The 22,248-nt window shown below is 37.0% G+C and overlaps 3 protein-coding genes across 3 annotated transcripts in view; all 3 read left to right on the top strand.

Annotated features, from left to right (window-relative positions):
* The first annotated feature begins 2,435 nt into the window (after positions 1–2,435).
* Positions 2,436–5,487, top strand: LOC106656940 (juvenile hormone epoxide hydrolase 1-like). The gene is made up of 5 exons (XM_014378144.2): positions 2,436–2,778; positions 3,249–3,441; positions 3,519–3,873; positions 4,365–4,799; positions 4,870–5,487. The coding sequence occupies exons 1-5, from the start codon at positions 2,602–2,604 to the stop codon at positions 5,135–5,137; spliced, it is 1,428 nt and encodes a 475-aa protein (XP_014233630.1). The 5' UTR covers positions 2,436–2,601; the 3' UTR covers positions 5,138–5,487.
* Positions 5,488–6,319: 832 nt separating this feature from the next.
* LOC106656915 (juvenile hormone epoxide hydrolase 1-like) lies at positions 6,320–9,544 on the top strand. Its single transcript, XM_014378099.2, has 8 exons — positions 6,320–6,547; positions 7,516–7,630; positions 7,710–7,902; positions 7,962–8,200; positions 8,274–8,389; positions 8,463–8,662; positions 8,748–8,982; positions 9,054–9,544. The coding sequence occupies exons 1-8, from the start codon at positions 6,489–6,491 to the stop codon at positions 9,304–9,306; spliced, it is 1,410 nt and encodes a 469-aa protein (XP_014233585.1). The 5' UTR covers positions 6,320–6,488; the 3' UTR covers positions 9,307–9,544.
* An 11,359-nt stretch (positions 9,545–20,903) lies between these two features.
* The window catches only part of LOC106657189 (ras guanine nucleotide exchange factor P-like), a 42,244-nt gene continuing 40,899 nt past the window's right edge, over positions 20,904–22,248 (top strand). Inside the window, exon 1 of the mRNA XM_014378567.2 lies at positions 20,904–21,682. Within this exon, the coding sequence (XP_014234053.1) occupies positions 21,261–21,682 (422 nt within the window). The 5' untranslated portion in view covers positions 20,904–21,260. The remainder of the gene's footprint in view (positions 21,683–22,248) is intronic.

The following is a 22,248-nucleotide window of genomic DNA, read 5'->3' on the forward strand; positions in this document are numbered from 1 at the left end:
TTGTTTACTTTCGAAATTCTTCGTGTAAAAGAATAATAATGCGTTGTATATTTGTTTACATTAAACAGAGGGTGAAAAATTCTGAGAGTAAAATAATGTAATCCTTAATTATTAAGCGAAGGTACTTTTTTAGCTTTTTTTCATTGTTACTTTTATAAACTATATAATAATATACATATGATATAGTAAACGAGTGACAAATAATTAAGGAAGAAACAGACAGAAAACTTAGATCGAGTTATAATAATGTAGAGGCAGAGCTTCGTACAATATTAAATGAAAAATATGAATATAAAAAATAAAATGCAAGCAAGTACATTGTAATGAAAAAAAATTAAACTAAAACGAGATAAATTTTTTAGCAAATGAGAACTTAGAGAGAATAATTGTAAAAAATACGAGGAACCGAGTAAAGTGACAGTAGAGAAAGTTAAAAGAATCAAGTCGCAGTTAAAAATATTATAATAATAAATTATGTGTCACTTTACTTCGAATAATTAACGTCGTCCGATCCATATGTTTTATTAGAGACAAAACCAAAAAAAAAACTGATGAACACTTTTTCGATATCAAATCATTACAGGCGAAATGCAAGGTCTAATTAATATGAAAAAATGTAAGCATCAATAGAAGCTATTACGGATGAGTAAAAAAATAAAAATAATAATAACTATACAAGTGACAAAGAACTAAGAAAACAAAAATCAATTATGATATATCATCAAAACAAAAAAAAAAACACAAAAAAATAATAATAATAACTGAGGAACTTAACTGTGTATCAAATTTTGAAAAATATATATGTATTTGTTATTGTTTTAACTGAAACATGAATCAATTCGTTTTATTTCTATTACCCATTCCCCAGACAACTTCACTGCTCGTACGGGTGTCGGGTTGCCGACTATAGGCGGTGTATCACGAGTCAATATTTTTTGATTAAATCATATTTAAAAAAAAAATTAGCAAACTTCCATTGCATATCTTATCTGTGAAGTATCAAAAATATATAACTTCATCTGATTTTCATTTAACCGATCGATTTGAAAATTCACTTGTTATCTTCGCACATTTTAAATTTATTTAACCGATTAAAACTCCTCTAAACTTTAGCTTATTAAAAGTCAATATTTCATCTGCGAGATTAAAATCTTAGTAAATAGAAAGTGAGATTATACCCTTGTAAAATAACGAGAAAAATGTCAATATTTTCATCGACCGATCTCAGCGATGTTTTATTGCCAGGGTGCCGATAGTATAGGATATAATTTAAATGCAAATCACCATTAATCACAAACCTGCCACAATTATCTTCGTGACATCGAAAGAAGTTTTAATTGAATCATGCGTGTGGCTCTTTTTCATTAAAACTAGCCGATCTGCGGATGCAAACTTTTGAGAAATCACACTCATAACTCAAGGATGCTATGATGACATTTTGAAACACGACAGCTAGTATAATGATAGAATCGATCGAATTGGATATGAAATTAATTAAAACAAAGGCAAGAAATATTGAAAATTATATTGCAAGGCAGGAAATTGCATGGCAAATATTGGAAATAATTTATTGAAGTGCTAAATCTACAGATATACCTATAAAACTGAACGGTCGTTGATTATCAATTAAGAAAAAATCAAAATATCAATACGTATGAATATTCACTATCGATCTATTATCGAAAGATTCCTCGGAAATCGAAGTCATGCGACGATGCCAGATTCAATTGTTGAATTTCAAAAAAAAATGTTTGCAACTTTGTCCTTGAAATTGTATTCCCCCTTTCTTACCGGAAATTACTTCGATGCAGCTGCTAAAATTTGATGCTGAGGAAAAAAAATTGTGATAGGCATCCCGTTAAGAATGGATTGTACTCGTAGCCGGGCTTTCCGCGGCCAGGATGACGAGAGCCACGGCCGCCGTTTGAGTTTTCTGAGGCTTGACTACTTCAAGCTGATGCACGACGACGGATTGATGGCCTTGAGCGAAGCTCGCCTGGGCTTTGGCTTGAGCCTAGGCTCGAGTATTGCTTATTCTCAAAGATCGGTTCGGGAATCTGTTGCACTTTAACCACTTATGCCATTGCAAAGGTCATTAAACCGTATTCGAAGAAACTTAACAGCTTACTGATAATCTTTTCAGCAGATTTTCGAGTGTGATACAAAATAATCATTAAAAAACCCCCAAGCATAAGTTTGAAGATAAATTTCATTATTTGTAAACTTAATAAGACGTAAACGAATGTTCATAATACGATACTCTAATTTCTTAACTTTTAATTTCTATAATCGAAAAATAAAATCTCCGATAAAAATTATCTCTAAAAATTCATACATTCAATTCTTGCGCGCGCCTCAGTTCTGCACTCGAGCCTCCCATTACAGACTTGCCTTAACGTCCGCACCGGACGGTAAGCTCAAGTATATATCCCCGGCACATGCATCATCTGATGCATCGCGTAGCTCGCAGTCCCAGCGCTCGTGTCGCGTCGTGGCGTCCTCGGGACGTAAATAATAGGAAAATATTCTCTTCTGGCCTGCACGGAGCATCGACCCGCACACAACCTGTTGTTTTCGTCGATCGTACAGTACGTCAAAACAATGGGCCTACTCTTGTTGATACTCCTGGCCGCCGTCGGGGTGGCCCTGACGACGATCTACCTGGCCCCGTGCTCGCAGCCTCCGCCGGTGCTCGAGGATACGTACTGGGGTCCCGGCAAGCCACCGGCGAAGCTAGACACGAGCATCAGGCCGTTCCAGATCACGTTCGAGAAACAGGTAAGTCGAGAGAGAGAGAGAGAAAAAGAGGAGACGTTGATTGCGTCGTTTGACTGCATTTTATTACACACACCGGCAATGGTGAAGAAGAAGAAGCAGAAGGAGGAAAAAAGATTGTGTACATGCTTTAGACGCGAGACTTGTTATTCATTTTTTTGCTTGTTCACGCTGCCGCGAGACAAAATAATTTTCATATTTTTTTCATTTTGTACATAAAGTAACATGACGATGCATAGTTTTTATATCTATGAAACTATTTCTTCATCAACTAGCTGAGTGTAAAACTAAAATTTACAACAATTTTTATCTCTTATCAAACGTCACAAAGCGATAAAATACAAATCAAATATACCTTTAAAAAATGATTCTTGCTTTGATCGATTGATTATTCGTTGATTTATGCCTCATCGGTCAAATTGTTAGCAGTTTACAACAATCATGATCAATTACTAATTTTTTTTTTCCTTTAGATGATCGATGATCTCAAGGCAAGATTGAATAACACGCGTACCCTGCAAGAACCATTGGAAGGTGCCGCCTGGACTTACGGTGTCAACAGTAAGACGGTGCCCGGCATAACCGAGTATTGGCTCAATAAATACGACTTCCAGAAGCGAGAGAAACATCTCAACAAGTTCCCGCAATTCTTGACCAATATTCAAGGTATAAAAAATCATAAAAATAAATAATGAATCATCGCTTGGCGTAATAATACTAAATTTACGATACTCGACGTCAAGGTCTGGACATCCACTTCATCCACGCGAAGCCCCAACTGCCTAAAAACCGTAAGATCGAGGTTCTGCCGCTCTACCTGCAACACGGCTGGCCCGGCTCGGTCGTCGAGTTCTGGAAGGTCATCGAGCCGCTGACCACACCGCGTCCCGATCGCGACTTCGTCTTCGAGGTGATCGCGCCGTCGCTGCCGGGCTTCGGCTACTCCCAGGCCGCGGCCAAGATCGGCCTCGGCGCCGTCGAGATGGCCCACCTCATGAAGAATCTCATGCTGAGGCTCGGCCACCAGAAGTTCTACGTGCAGGGCGGCGACTGGGGCGGCATCATCGCGGCCAACATGGCAGCCATGTATCCGGAGCAGTGAGTAGCGTTGATTTTCTCATTGCGATTTTCTCATTTCTCGTGTACTACTGTTATAAAAATTTTTAATTCAATGCAGAAATTTCAGTCAAAAGTCAGACATCAAAATTAAAGTAATCGATACTGAATTGCAAAGTTGATGTATATAGCGCTGATTTAATTTTTCGCAAAAACAATTTTGAAAATACAATCACGAAAATATATTTAATAATTCTACGCTCTAATTTAAACATTTATTGATCAAAAATAAATGTTTCAATAGCTTTCCTTTCGTTTCGTTCAATGCTCAAAAAAATGTATGAAAATTTAATGACAATTAGAGCCAGTCTTCACCGCTAGATGGCGAGTACCTTTATATGTAAAAAATCTGCTAGTGGCAAAGTGAAATCACACATAATATCACGCGGCGAAGCTGAATAAAATAGGCAATTGGGTTGTTGATCAAGCAGCTCGTCCACGAAACAGCATTTTTAACGTAAATACGTTTTCAGCGTGATCGGCCTGCACTCGAACTTCTGCTCCGTCATGAGGCCCTGGACTTTCCTCAAGACCTACCTGGCCTCGTTCGCGCCGTCGCTGTTCTTCACCGAGTACGACATCTCGAAGCTGTACCCGATGGGCGCCAAGTACGCCACTCTGCTCGAGGAGTCCGGCTACTTCCACATCCAGGCGACCAAGCCCGATACGGTGGGCGTCGCTATGGCCGATTCGCCCACCGGCTTGGCCACTTACATCCTCGAGAAGTTCTCGACGGCGACGCACCTGGACTACAGGAAGAGGGACGACGGCGGTTTACTGGACAAGTTCGGCATGGACGAGCTGTTGGATAATTTGATGATGTATTGGGTGCCGAACAAGGCCGCGAGCTCGTTCCGTATCTACGCGGAGACCTTCAATTCCAAGATGGCCAAGTACGGCATGGAGAAGTGAGTATTTTTAATGTATACATTGACGCGAATGAAAAAATGATATTATAACATCTCTCTTCCCTCACAGCGTGCCAATAAACGTGCCAGCCTACTGCGCCCAATTCCCTAACGAGATCACCTACCAGCCCAAATCTCTGCTCAGCGATCGCTTCAAGAATCTCGTGGGCGTCGCTCCGCAGCCGCGTGGCGGCCATTTCGCCGCCATGGAGGAGCCCCGGCTGTTCGCCGACGACGTCTGGGCCGGCGTGAAGGCGATCCGCGACAAACTGCGAGCGGCCGCGTCGAAGAAGAGCTCCGAGGAGAAGAAGCCGAAGAACAAGAAAACCGAGATGTAGATCGCGTTCTCTTTCTTTTGTTTACGTCGAGTCTGTGATACACCGAGATGTGTTTTTTTCTTTTTTGTAGAATTGCTCTCTCTGTGGTGCTAGTGTCCATATATGTACAATATTGTTTCTCTTTCTAAGTATTGAATGTATTGTGAAATGTTTTATAATTTTTTTTCTGTTTTTGATCAAATTGAAAAATATTGTTTTCTTGTATTATCGCTGTTTTATTATTCCGGTACATGTGAACGATGATGACTCAATCATTGGGCTTGTCGTTAAAACATTTTGTTTCCGACACTCAGATAAATCAATCAAAGTGTTTTCCTCATTAATATACGAAATAAATAAATTAACAAATATTCGCATCGTCTCTTTATTGCACAAATAATAGATGTAACATATATTCAGAAGTTTTCCGTTTATCATCTCGACGCTGCACTTTGGCAAACGACTGAGTTTCGAATCGTATAGCATAGTAGTCGTGGGTGAAAAAAAACTGCACGCGAGTTGCGCATATTACGTAAAATTTAAAATGACTCTTATCATTGCGAGTATACGTACCTTGGGTAGATTATTAGTCCCGATAAAATTCGAGTACTCGACGCACTCGGACGTCATAGAATCGAGAGATTTAATAAACCGATGTACATGATATCAAATTGAATTTGCTGGAGAACAAGAATAATAACAATATGAAATTTTAAATTTTTGCAAAGCTCATTTTTAGAAAAAAAACTGCTTCTCGCGAGCTCGCGGTAATCTCCGCTCTAATGTGGCTGTTGGTCGATTAACACGAGCCTCTCTCGTGCCTCCAGCGTATGCGGCATAAAGCAATCCATCAGCCGATTTTTAAATGCCTGTTCACGTGTATGTGCATTTAGCAGACTCCGCAACTCGGCCTTGGCAATCGAAGTTAATATCATAGTTTTTCTGAATTCTTCAATAGCTCGGAATGAATCATTTTTATTATGACTATATTTGAAACCGGTATAATTCGAGTCATACTTACTGGACGATTCGTGCGAACGAAATCATCATCGGTAAAGTAGAAAAACCTCGTTCTCTTTCTTTCTTTCTCAGTCTCGTCTTTTTTGCTCTCGCGAAGCCGAGCTTGAAAAGCAAAGGCAAAATAAAATGGGATCGAGGCAGGAGGAGCAGCAGAGCAACAGCAGCGGAACGCATCGCAGCCTCGCGTAAATGTACAGTTGTACGCGCCGCGTTGCATCGAAGAAGCCGGCGGCAGCAGCAGCCAGCGTCGGTCATCGTTAGTCGCTGTTGGAACATCGTGACCGGCGCAACAAGTGGTACACATATACGAATAGTATATATAGGAAAAATACATTTTGTCGTCGTCGTCGTCATGTGGAAGGGCGCAGCTGTATTTTTGCTGGCGACAATCGCCATTGGCTGGCATCTCAGGTACGTGTGCTTTGTAGAATAATTTTGCCTATGTAACCGTAAATAATGACTCGTTGAGTGTCGCGACCTTTTCACTTTTTTGAAATATTATTACACAATGATAAAAAAGATTTTCATACTGTGCGCTATCTTGAATGGAATATTATTATAAAATACGGTCTCGTGGATAACGAACCTTTGCAACGAATGAGACAGATTCGAAGCGTGATTTTTTTTTTCTTTGCTTTTTTTCCGACAAGTGGCCATCTCTAAACGGGTTTGATCCTTGCCAACTTGACTGCTGCTCGAAGCTTGGGAGTAAAAACATATCGATACATAATAACAGACTGTACGTGCTTCCAAGTTACTCAAATTCGCTCGAAGTTGTTTGAGGAAAAATTACGTGTACCGCAATAAAAATCGGTATGTAATTTTTCCACCATAAGAACACCATAGATCGATGAACTTTGGATGCACACTTCGCAAACGTCGCTTATGTAATCATCAACGTTGAGGAGGCAGCAAAAATTGTTGAATATTATCCTCGCACACGAATTGCCGAGATTATGTGTACACTTGGCGCGACGATAGGTACGCGATACTCGATACTTCGTTTCGTTTCAATTTTCAAACGTCGAGATAGTACCACTCTTTTCACGAAAGATAAATAAATGCGAATCAATTTGATTTATGTTGATTAAACGATGATAACGAAATTACTTTCTCGAAAGAGACTTACATACACGCAGAAAAAAATATTGCGCTGCATTGTCTTTTCTTCGCAATTATGAATCAGTGGAGGCATCGATCTAGCGGAGATCGCGAGAGCGAAGTAATTATTATATGAGAATAAAACATAGATACCACTCGAAGTAAAAAAGTGTATTCTTATCGGTCATTATGCATTCACTATTGTGACCAGCTGTATTTTTCTTTCCGATATACGTAGCAATGAAAGAGAGAATGAAGTATTCTTTGTTTACTTTTAGATACCAAGCACCGGTCGAAGTTCCGAAGCTACCGTTGGATCAGTACTGGGGCCCTGGCGCGCCGGTGCCCGATCCCAAAGATGTCAAACCGTTTAAAATCAATGTTTCCAAGCAGGTACACATAAATGGCTAAAACGAGAATATTTTTACGTAACATTTTCAACGATGTTCTTTTTTTTTATAATTTCACACAGATAATAGATGACTTGCATCAACGTCTCGATAAAACGAAGACGTTCGTTGAACCGCTGGAAGGCGTAGCTTGGACTTACGGTGTACCATCGACCTATTTGAAATCGGTTTTGACTCACTGGAGAAAGAAGTACGACTGGAACAAGAGACAAGAATTGCTGAACAAGTATCCTCAGTTCAAAACGAAAATACAAGGTAATTAATACGTCGATCGATACTTCTCGTGTGATTATCCAATGCCGATATCATTTTAGGTCTGGACATTCACTTTTACCACATAAAACCTCAGCAGCCGAAGGATCGCAAGGTACGCGTGCTGCCCTTACTTCTGCTTCACGGATGGCCCGGATCGGTGGTCGAGTTCCAAAAGGTCATACCGAAATTGATAACGCCGCAACAGGGTCACGACTTCGTTTTCGAACTGGTGATCCCGTCCCTGCCGGGTTATGGATTTTCGCAGGCTGCTTCCAAGCCCGGTCTCGGCACTGCTCAAGTAAAGAAAAAACTAAATGATACACTATGAAATATAAAACAGAGGAAGTAAAATAAAGTTTCTTTTTTGGCAGATGGCTGTGATTTTCAAAAATTTAATGACTCGACTGGGCTACCAAAAGTTCTACACTCAGGGCGGTGACTGGGGAAGCTTGATCACGAAATGCTTAGCTATTCTCTTCCCCGAACAGTAAGGGCAAATTTCATTTAGTAAATTTTCGACTCCCGAGCATTGTTTTTGAGAATTGAAATTATCATTTTAGTGTCATCGGAGCTCACTTCAACATGTGCGTAGTCGAGAGCGCCAAAGCCCACCTCATGTCCCTTTTGGGATCGTTCATTCCTTCTCTAGTCATTGACAGCGAGCATCACTCGAAAATGTATCCATTGACTCATCACCTGAGTCGTTTGATCGAAGAAATGGGTTACATGCATATTCAAGCAACTAAGCCCGATACAGTCGGTCAGTCATTGTTGCCGTTCTAACATTAAATATCTCAATGAGTCTTTGTCATTTTTTATAAATCATTAATCGTTTTGATAAATAGGTACTGCATTATCCGATTCTCCAGCCGGTTTGGCAGCATATATACTGGAAAAATTCAGCACCTGGACCGATCCTGAATATAGATTCCGCGACGACGGCGGCCTCCTCGAGAAGTTCACTCTCGACGAGCTCCTGGACAATTTGATGGTCTACTGGGTCACCGAGTCCATCGTCACGAGCCAACGATTGTACGCCGAGAATTTTGCCAAACCCAATCGAGATCTCGCCGTAGACAAGTACGTGCATAAGGGGCGTCAAAACAATTATCATTTTTTGAGCTTCGAAAAAATATCGTTTCTTTTTTCAGATTCCCCGTCAAAGTCCCGTCGGCCTGCGCTATGTTCCCGCACGAGTTGATGTATCGACCGGAATCCATTATGCGCGATCAGTACGTGAATCTGATACAGTTCACCCACCCAGCGAGAGGTGGCCATTTCGCGGCCTTCGAGGAGCCCGAACTCTTCGCCGACGACGTCTGGAGCTTTGTACGTAAGAACGAGCAGCTCCTGGTCAACGAGAAACTGCAAAAGGCTCAGAAGAAAACAGCAACAAATGCGTGATATGTGAACACATGAATGATTTTTTTTATACGGTGCAATATTCATAAACCATACGATTTTGTAAGAGAAACGTCGATTCGCGATATGCTTCAAATGTTTTTTATGCTTTTTTCTTTCCAATGCGATGACTTCAAATGCACGCACGGTTTCATATATGAATGGTTCATAAATTTTAAAAATGTGATGAAAAACTAATATTTATTAAGATGTGATAGGAATAAAAAATATTAATTAATGTTCATATGCTTTGATTATTTCAATATGGAATCGTTTTGAAAACTATTGACAGTGATACGTGCTCTGCTTACCGACTTTGAATTCGATTTTTATTTTCATTTTTTTTCTATGATCCTGTTTAAAGGTAGATTTGATAATGCGTTTCAAAATAGAAATTCATAAGGTCGCGATGACACCATCTATTGTAGGTACGAACTTGAAATTTGAATATAAGTACACATGAGAATGTAACTAGTAAATATTTCAGTTACTTAGTTACAGTCACTTATTGTCAAATTCAAATATTGCTCGTTTTGTATTATTTTAAACTTATGGCCATGACCGGATTATATTCCACTGACATAAGTACATCGATTTTCTAGCGAAAGCATGCACAAAAATTACATTTGAACATTGCAATTTATGAAATATTATATGTTTTATTGTCACTTAAATTTTTAATCAATGTTGCAAGTCTTCTGCCAATGCACCCATAGTTAACAATTTATGGTACATAATTGATTATTTAAATTAACAATCAATGGATTGAAAAACTTTCAATTGAAAACTTTATATTTATTCATTGTTATAAATAATTCCCATATTGCTTCTAACAGTCGGTTAATGTCAGCAACACCATCAATTGATTAATTAGTTGATTAATTTCTTCTCAGGTAAGTTCGTAGTTTTTTTTGGTACACGATTCTTATTGTACGATAGATAACAATGCCGTAATGTAGGATAAAGGTAATTTAATAACCTAAAATAATGAAAATGATTTTTTTTATATTATTTTACGTTAGTTGATGAGCGATATTCATTAATTACTTTGCCAGCTGTTTCAAAATGAAATACTGCGTTTGGCCCATTCGTCATAAAAGAAAGCCGACTCGCTCTCAACATCATTATTCGTATCATTCTTCGGTTTTTCGTCGAAAACTTGTTCCATTCAGTAAGATAACTATTTTTTTAATATACTTTAACATTTTGTACATAAAAGAAAAAACTTTTCACGAGTAAACAATATATGTTTCTTACCATTCGTAATATATTTCACCTCTAGTAAACTTTCTTTATTAAATAGCTTTATACGACCAAAAATTCTATAAAGATTACGTAAATAAATGACATCTTTATTGCGATGCTTATATTCTTTAACCTCTATCTAAAAGAAAAAATTATGCGGTTTAAGATTTTTCTTCATTCAGGTTAAAACTAAATTTGTGCAATTATACCAAAGTACCGGCAACACTGCAGGCCAAAATTAAACATGTTACTGCACCCAATAGGGGGTCCAAAATTTTGGATTTGGCACTTTTTTATCATGTACTATAACATACCAAAATTTCAGGAAAATCCGTGAACCTCGCCCGCAGGTTTATTTGAAAAATTCTGAATCTGACCCATATATATTCTTAAACTAGATCTAATTGCTGACACATGTCTGTATGTGTGTGTGTATTTTTTTTTCTACTCTACCCCATTCGGACACTCACCGGTATCCGCCGTTAGGCATTGCTTCGGTGAGGCCGGGGGGGAGTTAGTTGAGCATTTCTGCTACTCCTGTTAGTCGTTGTTTTCCATACATCCCCCATCCGTCGCATTGTGATATGCGACGATTAGGCATTCAGGGACTCATCTTTATCTTCTTGGTGAACCTCCGATCCTGCACGCTGCCATCGTCGATTGTCGTATCCCCTTTTTCAGAGCCGTCTGCGTGGTCACACATTGCTGGCATCTCGTCCTGAGTTGGACATCTTCTTCAGAACTCGCTGTCTAGTGCCATCTTGTGAGTGTGGTTCTCGCTTCTGCAGCCGATGGCAAGCCCATCCCATTGCACTGTCGGCTGCATCTTGTGAGTGTGGTTCTCGCTTCCGGTGCTACCCTATGAGTCTTCCGTGAGTTTTTGATACTCCTCCTTTTTCTGTTGTCGTCTTGTGAGTGTGGTTCTCGCTTCTGACTTCATCGTGGGAGTGTTGTGCTCCATCTATTGACAGCCTTGTGAGTCCTCGCCTCGGGCTCCTACTTAGTTATCTTTTTCGCTTCCAGCTCGCACAGTCATCGGGGTTTTTAACCGCTTTGGAGGCTGATGACATAGCCCGGGTCTTCTTTTTTGAGTGGTACCCGCTCAGCCTCGGGCACGGGCTCGACCACACCAGGCGATAAAACGAACCTCGAAAATTCGCCAAGTAGGGAGAACCCACGCCCTACGGCACACCTTGCATCAGCAGGCAAGAACTATACCCACTGAGCCATTATACCTACTGAGCCAGTGTGTGTGTGTATGTATGTGTGCGTGTGCTGGGATGTGCGCAGTGATATCTGGATGACGGTAGTTCGTATCGTTACTGTAGATGTCTCATTTTATTCGTTTTGATGTAAGGAAGAAGGCAACATCATCATTTTTAGTTCTGCGTTCAGTATTTAAAAAGTTACGAGGGTATTTCGAGAAAAAAAAAATTTTTTTTTATGTTTTTTTTAGTTTTGTCATATTTGTTTTAAAACAATCTGGTTTTTTTAATAAAAGTAATACTTTTTTTAAGGGAGAGCTTTTAACCTTTGATTTAAGATAAAAAGTGTAAAGATTCACCGTAAGTTTGAAAAGTTACGTTTTGAAAATGAAATTTAGTTTTTATGATTTTTTCTTTTTTTTTCTTAGTTTTGTGTTGTTTCATACTCAATTTTATGATGTGTCAAACGATGTTTATGGATGGATTAAGGATGAAGCCAGAAAATTTGTTTAGCGATAAACGAACAAAAAAATTTTTTTTCGATTTTTGAAAATATTTTTTTTTCGGGAAAACTTTTTTTCTTATATGATTGAAACTGTTTTGTGAACAAATTAGAAAATATGATATTAATATTGCCAATAGTATATTACTGCCATAGGCCGCAAAAATAATAAAAGTCCCAGAGTACGTGTAGTAGTGTCCGAGGCGAAGCCGAGGCCGATAAACACGTGCTCTAGGGCTTTCTTTTTTCGCGACATAGGCATGTATACTATTATTCATATACAGTGGCCCGAAAATCGCTCTTCTCGCTTTGCGCAGTGGCAGGAAAGTAGTCACTTTCGGGCCGCTAGTATAAAAACTTTTTTTTTTTTGAGGGAACTACCTTAATTGTTACGTCATAGTGAAAAAAATTCAATAAAAATTATATATCGAAGAATAGAAAAACATTGCCAATTGGTTCCACAAACAGAAAAAATGTATGATTGAAACTGTTTTGTGGAAAAATTCGAAAAGATGATATTAATATTTCAAAGTTATTTTAAAGTTATAAAAAAAATGTATGAGGAAGCAACTTGCCAATACATTGGCAGCGGTTTTTTTCTTTCAAGGTAGGGTTTTAGTAAAAAATGCTCTTGACAGCATTGACATTTTTGTGACAATATACCCAAGTAAATAAGGCATTCGACCTGACGAAAAGAAGATACAAACATACAACTCCCAATCATTTAAAATTTAAGTGATAGTTTGAATTTTCTATAAAAAATAATTTTTTTTGTGTATTGTATTATTGATTGATATAAATTTACAAGTTGAAACATTTAATTTTTAAAACGAATTGCTTTCACAAACGTACTTAAACATTTATTTCAGGATAGTACTTTAGTCGATGAATTGAATTCAAATTAATGCAATATATTAATGCAATTAATCCAAATAAATGCAAAAATAATCAAGTGTGAATTCTTTATTAATTAACAATTATGAATATTTCAAGTGTTACTGTACAACAAGTTGAATTAAGTTCATATATTTTGTTAAGAAAGTCAAAGGTATCAATATAGGCGTTAGTGCATTCTTACAATCCAAACTGCGGCTCGATTGAAAAAAATTAATAAATTTGCATAAACTTTCTTCTTATGATAATAGCCGTTAGTAACAAAATTAATTTGAATACAACTTAATTATAACCGCAAGATATGCGGTCAGGTTTTGATTTGTTTCAAGTAAATCCTTGCATTTCATTTTATTTTTTTAGTGATTCATAATTATAATTGTACAATGGACATCAATGCCGCAATGTAGGATAAAGATAATCGAATAATCTGTAATAGGTAAAATGAATATGTACGATTTTAATTTAATGCTTGTTATAAAGTTTGCACATTTACATCTCCACTTGTCTTCAAATGGAAAACAAGGTTGGGCCCAATTGTCATGCAAGAAGGGCGACTGGCTCTAATCATTATAATTTGTATCATTCTTCTGTTTTTCGGTGAAAATTTGTACCATTCAGTAAAGTAACTATATTGGTGAGAAATGAACATTATATTTAAGAGACTTTTTACGAACAAATAATATGTTTCTTACCATTCATCGTATACTTCACCACTTGCATCGTAAACTATTTGTGAAATGCAACTGAACACAAGTAAAAATTCTATAAATATGAGATAAGCACAGGCCGCTACTATTGCGACTTTTGGATGCTTTTTGTATTCAATTACTATCTACAGGAGGAAAAATAGGTTTTTAGAAAATTTTCTATTTTCCAATTGAAATAAACATTATACTATCGTACCAAAGTACCAGCAACGGTGCCAGCAAATATTCCACAAAATAAAGCAGCTAAAAATATGTCACTGATCATATAAGTAATTGTATCAACGAGACTAAAAATTAAAAAAAATTGCCTGTTATGAAATTTGAAATATGTAACCCTGGTACCGTAATGTACAAAATGTAAGATGCACTCATAAGGACTGTAAAATAGATGACATTATTTTTTTATGTTTACCCAATAGAAAATGTATCGACGCTCGACACGAAAAGTAACACGTTTCCATTTAAATTAACACAAAAGTGTGTTACTACAAGAATAATGCGCTAGCGTTCGCTAGTCAATCGTGTGGCGAACTGAGTGAGTGTGTGTGTGTGTGTGGGTTGCCGGAGCAACGGCGTTGTTGGTGATTGCTTGCTTGGCGCGTCGAGAGTTTATTACAGAAGATACACGTCCTGCGAGGCGGAAGAGCAGTAGCTCCGATAAAGTAAATAAGTTAATAAAGTTCATTACATATAATTATATATTTGTGTCATTATTGTTATATATATATCTATATATATATTCGTGGATTAGCACAAATCGGTTTAGGCAATTTTAATTAATAAGACATCACTTTTTGTGAGTCATTTGACAAGATATTTTTGTCGATCGTCAATTTTATTTTAGCAACGTTTTGTCTAGAATTTCTCTAGAATAAAATTGACGATCGACAAAAATTTCTTATCAAATGATACACAAAAAGCGATGTCCTATTAATTGAAATTGCCTAAATTGATTGACTAGCGTACGCTAGCGCATTATTCTCGTAATACTCAAAATACAGCAAATCGTGAACATGATGAACAAATTTAAAGCGTGTTACTCTTTGCGGTGAACTTCGATAGAGTATACCTCCTGCAGTGTGACAAATAAACAAAGATAAATCGATGTACTTTTTAATAAATTTTGATTCATCAGTATTACTTTTACTCCAATTTCTCATCATAGATTCTATAATTTCTTTTACCTTTGAAACAAAAAGGGTTCGAATTTGAGATTCTTTCAATAAACTATTTTTATTGTTACTTTCTTTTATTTTAATTTAAACAAAAAATTTTTTGGTTTTTTAGCTTTACCATCAAAGACCCTTGTGTATTGAAAATCGTGATATATGTGGTGTATGCACGCAAAATAATTATACCAAACTGAATACATAATTCCATCGCCGTAACATGATCTAATTCATTTTTATTTTTTTTTTCAATTGTATAAATTACCTGTAAATTCCATATTTTATTTATATACTTGTAAAATATTTGAAAAACAAGAAGTACCGTGGATGTAAATAACACAGTGTCCATACAAATTAGAAAAAATCCCATTCTGTACTTTATCGCACTAGATAAGTAGGGCCATAGAAGTGATGCTTTCATAAAAATAACTACTGGGTGATACAATTTCACAGCTAACCTTTCGATATCTTGCTCATCAATACATGGTAAATTATCCGGGACTGTATCATCTATTTTACTGTTTATACCATCCGTCAAACGTTTCGATGTCATTTTTATACTATGGGATGATTCCAAGTTTACTCGAGTATACATTATGACTAGAAAATTTTCCTTTAAAAGTGAGGCTCCACTAGATAATGCGTTTTAGCGAATTAAAAGCTGTCAATATTCATCAACTATAGCAAATATTTTAAATGTATCTTTACAGTAGCTTGAAGTTTAGTTAATATAGGTATATTGTTTGGAAAGGTCTATTGTTCACACGCACAAATGAGTACACTCGTGCATTTTAATACTCTATACTGTGACTCGATTATCGATCGCAAACATGTACAAAAAAACGCGCCTGGTATGAACAAACGGACTTGTTTTTGGCCTTCTTACATAACGATTACATACAACAATTGATATCAATGCTATAATGTAGGATAAAGATAATCGAATAATCTTAAACAAAGGAAAGGAATATGTACAACATCAATTTATATAAGGTGCCTGCAAAAGTTTCACTTCAAAATGAACAAAAAATCTATGAATTAATCAGAGAGTACGTATACATTTTTTTAGAATTTTAGACCTTCTNATACACTCGGCAACAAAATTATCGCAACAAAAAAATTCATCGAAATTTTGTCGATTTTCAAATGTTTCTATCTTGGGCTAGATTTATCGTATCGACACGCTTTTTTTTTTAATTTCTTGGAAATTTTTTCCTCTTTAAATCCATATAAATTAAGATAAGATTTGAGTTAATGTTGAGTTACCAGTAGTTTTTGAGCGTGACCCTAAAAATTACTGAAAAAAATAACTGTTTGAACGTGTACCAGCACCACAGTGATTTTTTTATCGAAATCTCACATACACCATCGCAAAGTGCTCTTTTTAACGAGTAATTTAAAAAAAAAAGACCTCTCTACGATTTTTTTAACGTTCTGTAGGTCGTTTTGAAAATACCATTAAAAGTACGTAAAATCCCCCGTTTATAGCTGAAATCAAGACGATTTTCTGGGCATTTTGCGTACATAAACCGTACCTTCAAATCGATCTACAGGGCGTTAAAAAAATCGTAGAGAGGTCTTTTTTTTAAAATTACTCGTTGAAAAGAGCACTTTGCGATGGTGTATGTGAGATTTTGATAAAAAAAACACAGTGGTACTGGTACACGTTCAAACAGTCATTTTTTTTTTCAGTAATTTTTAGGGTCACGCTCAAATACTACTGGTAACTCAACATTAAATCAAATCTTATCTTAATTTATATAGATTTAAAGAGGACAAAATTTCCAAGAAATTAAAAAAAAGCGTGTCGATACGATAAATCTAGCCCAAGATAGAAGCATTTGAAAATCGACAAAATTTCGATGAATTTTTTCGTTGCGATAATTTTGTTTCCGAGTGTAGTTTGTTTATCGATTGAAAGCATGGAATGACTTTCAAATGAAGATACAAAAAAATAAGTAAATAAACATAAACATTTGTAATTATATATTGTTCATTATTATAGAACCCACTGTGAAATTTTCAATTGGTAGACCCACAGATTAATTTATTTTGCTGGTGAGTTCATAAGCTATCGCATTGTTTTGGTTCACGATTCTAACTGTACAATAGACATCAGTGCCGTAACGTAGGATAAAGATAAACGAATAATCTTTAAAGAAGGAAAGAAATTTGTAAGATTTTTTTTGATACTTGTTATAAAATTTTCATAGTTACATCTCCACTCGTCTCCAAATGGAAAACATGGTTGGGCCCAATCGTCATGCAAGAAGGGCGACTGGCTCTAATCATTATAATTTGTAACATTCTTCTGTTTTTTGGTGAAAATTTGTACCATTCAGTAAAGTAACTATATTGGTGAAAAATAAACATTGTAATTAGAAGAATTTTTACGAATAAATAATATGTTTCTTACCATTCATCATATATTTCACCACTTGCATCGTAAACTATTTGAGAAATGCAACTGATCACAAGTAAAAATTCTATAAATATGAGATAAGCACAGGCCGCTACTATTGCGACTTTTGGATGCTTTTTATATTCAATTACTATCTACAAGAGGAAAAATAGGTTTTTATAAAATTTTCTATTTTCCAATTGAAATAAAAATTAAGTTATCGTACCAAAGTACCAGCGACGGTGCCAGCAAATATTCCACAAAATAAAGCAGCTAAAAATATGTCACTGCTCATATAATTAATTATGTCAACGAGACTAAAAATTAAAAAAAATTGCCGGTTATGAAATTTGAAATATGTAGAAAACTATAACGTACTCAATACAATGTTGATGATGTTGAACTAGTTGACGAATATAATTGTGCATTGAAACGTGATCTTTTGTATTCAATTTAATCTTTCTTTTTGAAAATTCTGATATTTTCTGGAGCTTGATACTATTTAAAAACATAAAACGTTATAATACACTCCAATCAACTCATAGCCGCAATGTTTGATATGTGTAAGGTATATTAAGAATACCTAATGTATTTGAATCTTCCAATTGCATAGAAACTGGCGGTTATATAATAACCTCCCATTGCTGTCATGGATATGAGATATGAAAAACATGTGAGAAGCGATATTATGAAATAGAAGTAAAAGTAACGATCTTCATCAATGAATAATTCAAGGTGTAAAGATAATTTTTTTTCATATGCGTGATTTCCCGGTATAATAGCATTTCCAAAGAGCGGCCATAACCCTGGTACCGCAATGTACGAAATGTAAGATATACCCATAAGGACTGTAAAATAGATGACATTATTTTTTTATGTTTACCCATTAAAAAATGTATCGACGCTCGACACGAAAAGTAACACGTTTCCATTTAAATTATCACAAAAGCGTGTTACTCTTTGCGGTGAACTTCGATAGAGTATACCTCCTGCAGTGTGACAAATAAACAAAGATAAATCGATGTACTTTTTAATAAATTTTGATTCATCAGTATTACTTTTACTCCAATTTCTCATCATAGATTCTATAATTTCTTTTACCTTTGAAACAAAAAGGGTTCGAATTTGAGATTCTTTCAATAAACTATTTTTATTGTTACTTTCTTTTATTTTAATTTAAACAAAAAATTTTTTGGTTTTTTAGCTTTACCATCAAAGAGCCTAGTGTATTGAAAATCGTGAAATATGTGGTGTATGCACGCAAAATAATTATACCAAACTGAATACATAATTCCATCGCCGTAACATGATCTAATTCATTTTTATTTTTTTTTTCAATTGTATAAATTACCTGTAAATTCCATATTTTATTTATATACTTGTAAAATATTTGAAAAACAAGAAGTACCGTGGATGTAAATAACACAGTGTCCATACAAATTAGAAAAAATCCCATTCTGTACTTTATCGCACTAGATAAGTAGGGCCATAGAAGTGATGCTTTCATAAAAATAACTACTGGGTGATACAATTTCACAGCTAACCTTTCGATATCTTGCTCATCAATACATGGTAAATTATCCGGGACTGTATCATCTATTTTACTGTTTATACCATCCGTCAAACGTTTCGATGTCATTTTTATACTATGGGATGATTCCAAGTTTACTCGAGTATACATTATGACTAGAAAATTTTCCTTTAAAAGTGAGGCTCCACTAGATAATGCGTTTTAGCGAATTAAAAGCTGTCAATATTCATCAACTATAGCAAATATTTTAAATGTATCTTTACAGTAGCTTGAAGTTTAGTTAATATAGGTATATTGTTTGGAAAGGTCTATTGTTCACACGCACAAATGAGTACACTCGTGCATTTTAATACTCTATACTGTGACTCGATTATCGATCGCAAACATGTACAAAAAAACGCGCCTGGTATGAACAAACGGACTTGTTTTTGGCCTTCTTACATAACGATTACATACAACAATTGATATCAATGCTATAATGTAGGATAAAGATAATCGAATAATCTTAAACAAAGGAAAGGAATATGTACAACATCAATTTATATAAGGTGCCTGCAAAAGTTTCACTTCAAAATGAACAAAAATTCATAACAATTACATTCATTACAATGTTCAAAGAGAGTACACAAAAGTATAACTTACGCCATACAACCTTTGTCTATTATACATTTTATTTTGTTCTTGGGAAAATAAATTATCAAGTGTTTAGCAGTTTTTTTTATTGTTTTAATCAAGGCACCTGCAGGTGCACTCGTATTTAAATATTACTGGCTCCAGACCCTGGTTTTGATCGCAAGCTCGGACTTCGTGGGCTAAGCGCCTGCTCAACGTCAACACGATGTACTTACGAGTATATCTTGTAAATATCTGTTAGGGAGTTGAATTTGTTGTTGAAGATAGGTGAATGCCGGAAATTATTTCATTTCATGAATTAAAAGTAACATTCGAAATAACAAAGGTTCTTCACAACAACAAAGTATTACTTCCGAATAAAATAGCCAAGTATTCAAATGTAATTGTTTTAAGTTACATTTCACTTTATAGCCAATCAATCAAAAGCTCCCGATAATTTTTCCCGAACGAAGTAGATAAACTACATACAAAATATATATATCTATAATAATTGCATTCAAATCAATCGCGTGCAGTCATAAACACACTCTTGCACATCCACACTCGCGACACGAGACCAATCGTGTCAACACACATCTTCGAGGCGCTTCGTGCATCAATATAAATGTAAAAGTCAGTGCACGGACAAACATTCAACAATCGTGTTGCCGCTTTACTCGCGATCGTCTTATATACCACTGCAGCTGTTGCATGTGTCCAAAGAAGCGAGCGTGTGCGCGAGGATCGTTGTGTTTATTATCATATACAATACTACAAAACTCGGTCGGTGTATAGGGTAGTCAGACTAATCAATGACCGGGTACCAGTGAATGACCATTTTGGAAAATATCAAAAGAGAAACAATTAAAAATATATTTGTATGGTTGTAATTCAATTCTTCAGTGAACGATGCATCTTGTTTTCTATGTTTGATTATAATTTAATAAGGAAAAACGATAATTATTGCACATCCAAAAGTGGTTATTTACTGGTCGAAAGCGGTCAATCAATGGTATAAGTACCCTATACATAAGTATACGCGAAGACGAGGAGCCGAGCAACACGTAGGTGTGCGTGTATAATACAACATAAACCGTACATGCTCGCCGGCACGTATATATACAGTCCCCGTCGCAAAAGACCACCACGCGCTGAAAAGTCTCCTACATGTGCGTCCATACAGATATAGCGCAATAACTGCGCTCTGTCGGTGTGCTCCGTTCTGCGGCCGCACGAGAGCAGAGTATCGAATGAGGCACGCGGCGGCGGCGGCGGCGGCTCGCAGGCAGCGGCTCTCCGGCGCACAGTCGCGCTGCACTACGAGTTGAGCGTTGACTTTCCCGAGCGACTGACGCGCATCGTGTGTTATACATCGCGCGACGCTTCTCGACGACTTTTGTCTCGATCTTTGTTTCTGGTGTATGAACGCGCGATTATTGTTGTCGTATATGTTTTCGATGTAGCTCGATCGTGTATTTATATGTGCATCGGTAGTAAAGTGTTGCGTTCGAGTGTCAGTAAGAAAACAGCGAAAAAAAAGAAGTCATAATTTAAGATCAAAGCCGCGGGAAACGCGATGACGTTCTAATCGGTTTTATGCATTTTTTTTCTATCGCCAATGTGCAATTATTTGCATAAGATCGTGCCTGTGTTTTGTGTAACTCATTGATGCGAGCCTCCAAAGTATAATAATGCGAGACGAGGCGAGCAAGAGGAAGTCGGCGTCGGGGGCAGCTTCGTTCGTGTTGCGCTTCGATAATCACAAATCATCGGTGTCGTCATCGAAAAATGCCGCAACACCAACAGCGACAGCAGCAGCCAGGACGAACGAAGCTACTGCCGACGATGCGGCTGCGGTGGCGGAGGAGGAGCCGAGGGTCACGATCGTCGACATGCGCTCGGTAGTTGATAATAATAAAACCGATAACGGCGGCAACAATTCGACGTTGGTGACGACCCGGGCGGACGTCTATCGGAGCGAACAGCAGCAGCAGCAGCAGCAGCAGCAGCCGCTGCCGAGCACGTCGAGCGGAATCAGGCACAATTATCACAACGGCCAGATCAGGAGTCAACAGCAGCAGCAGGAGCAGCGTCAAGGCCGCAGCCCGGAAAAGTAAGCGTTATGATTCTTACGAATTTTTTTGTTTCGATCGAATACTCATTGCGAGACTATTGTCTACCGTGAACATTTATCATTGTTTGAATACATCGTTGATGTGTATATATAAGCTTTTTGGCCAATCGCTTCACTCGCGAGTTTCGCGCAGGTTCCACCTGGCGGTCGTTTTCGGCCGCAATATTTACGTTGTTGACATTACGAATCGAGGCCTCATAATATATATATAGCTGTCAGCGCGGAGAAAACGCGATTGGGAACTTTTTCCTTGGCACACACGTGGTTAACAAGAATTACTGAGTTACTGCAGCGCCGCACCGTGACCGCAAGTCGGTTTTTGTGTCAGCTATACAGCTCGTAATTAAACATCGCGTATGTAAACTTCGTTTATCATCGGGTCGCGCTCGACAATGCCCCAATAATAGACGCGACGATTCGTCTTGTTTGTAGTGTTTATTGAACGTCAGGATCGTTCGTCCCACATTTGCAGATAGTGGTATATTATAAAATCGACGATTTAGTCTCGTGCCTCGTAGCATGTGGCTTTGATCTCCTATAGTCCG

The sequence above is a fragment of the Trichogramma pretiosum genome, unplaced genomic scaffold (assembly GCF_000599845.2).
Source record: "Trichogramma pretiosum strain Unisexual culture from Peru unplaced genomic scaffold, Tpre_2.0 scaffold106, whole genome shotgun sequence".
NCBI lineage: Eukaryota > Metazoa > Arthropoda > Insecta > Hymenoptera > Trichogrammatidae > Trichogramma > Trichogramma pretiosum.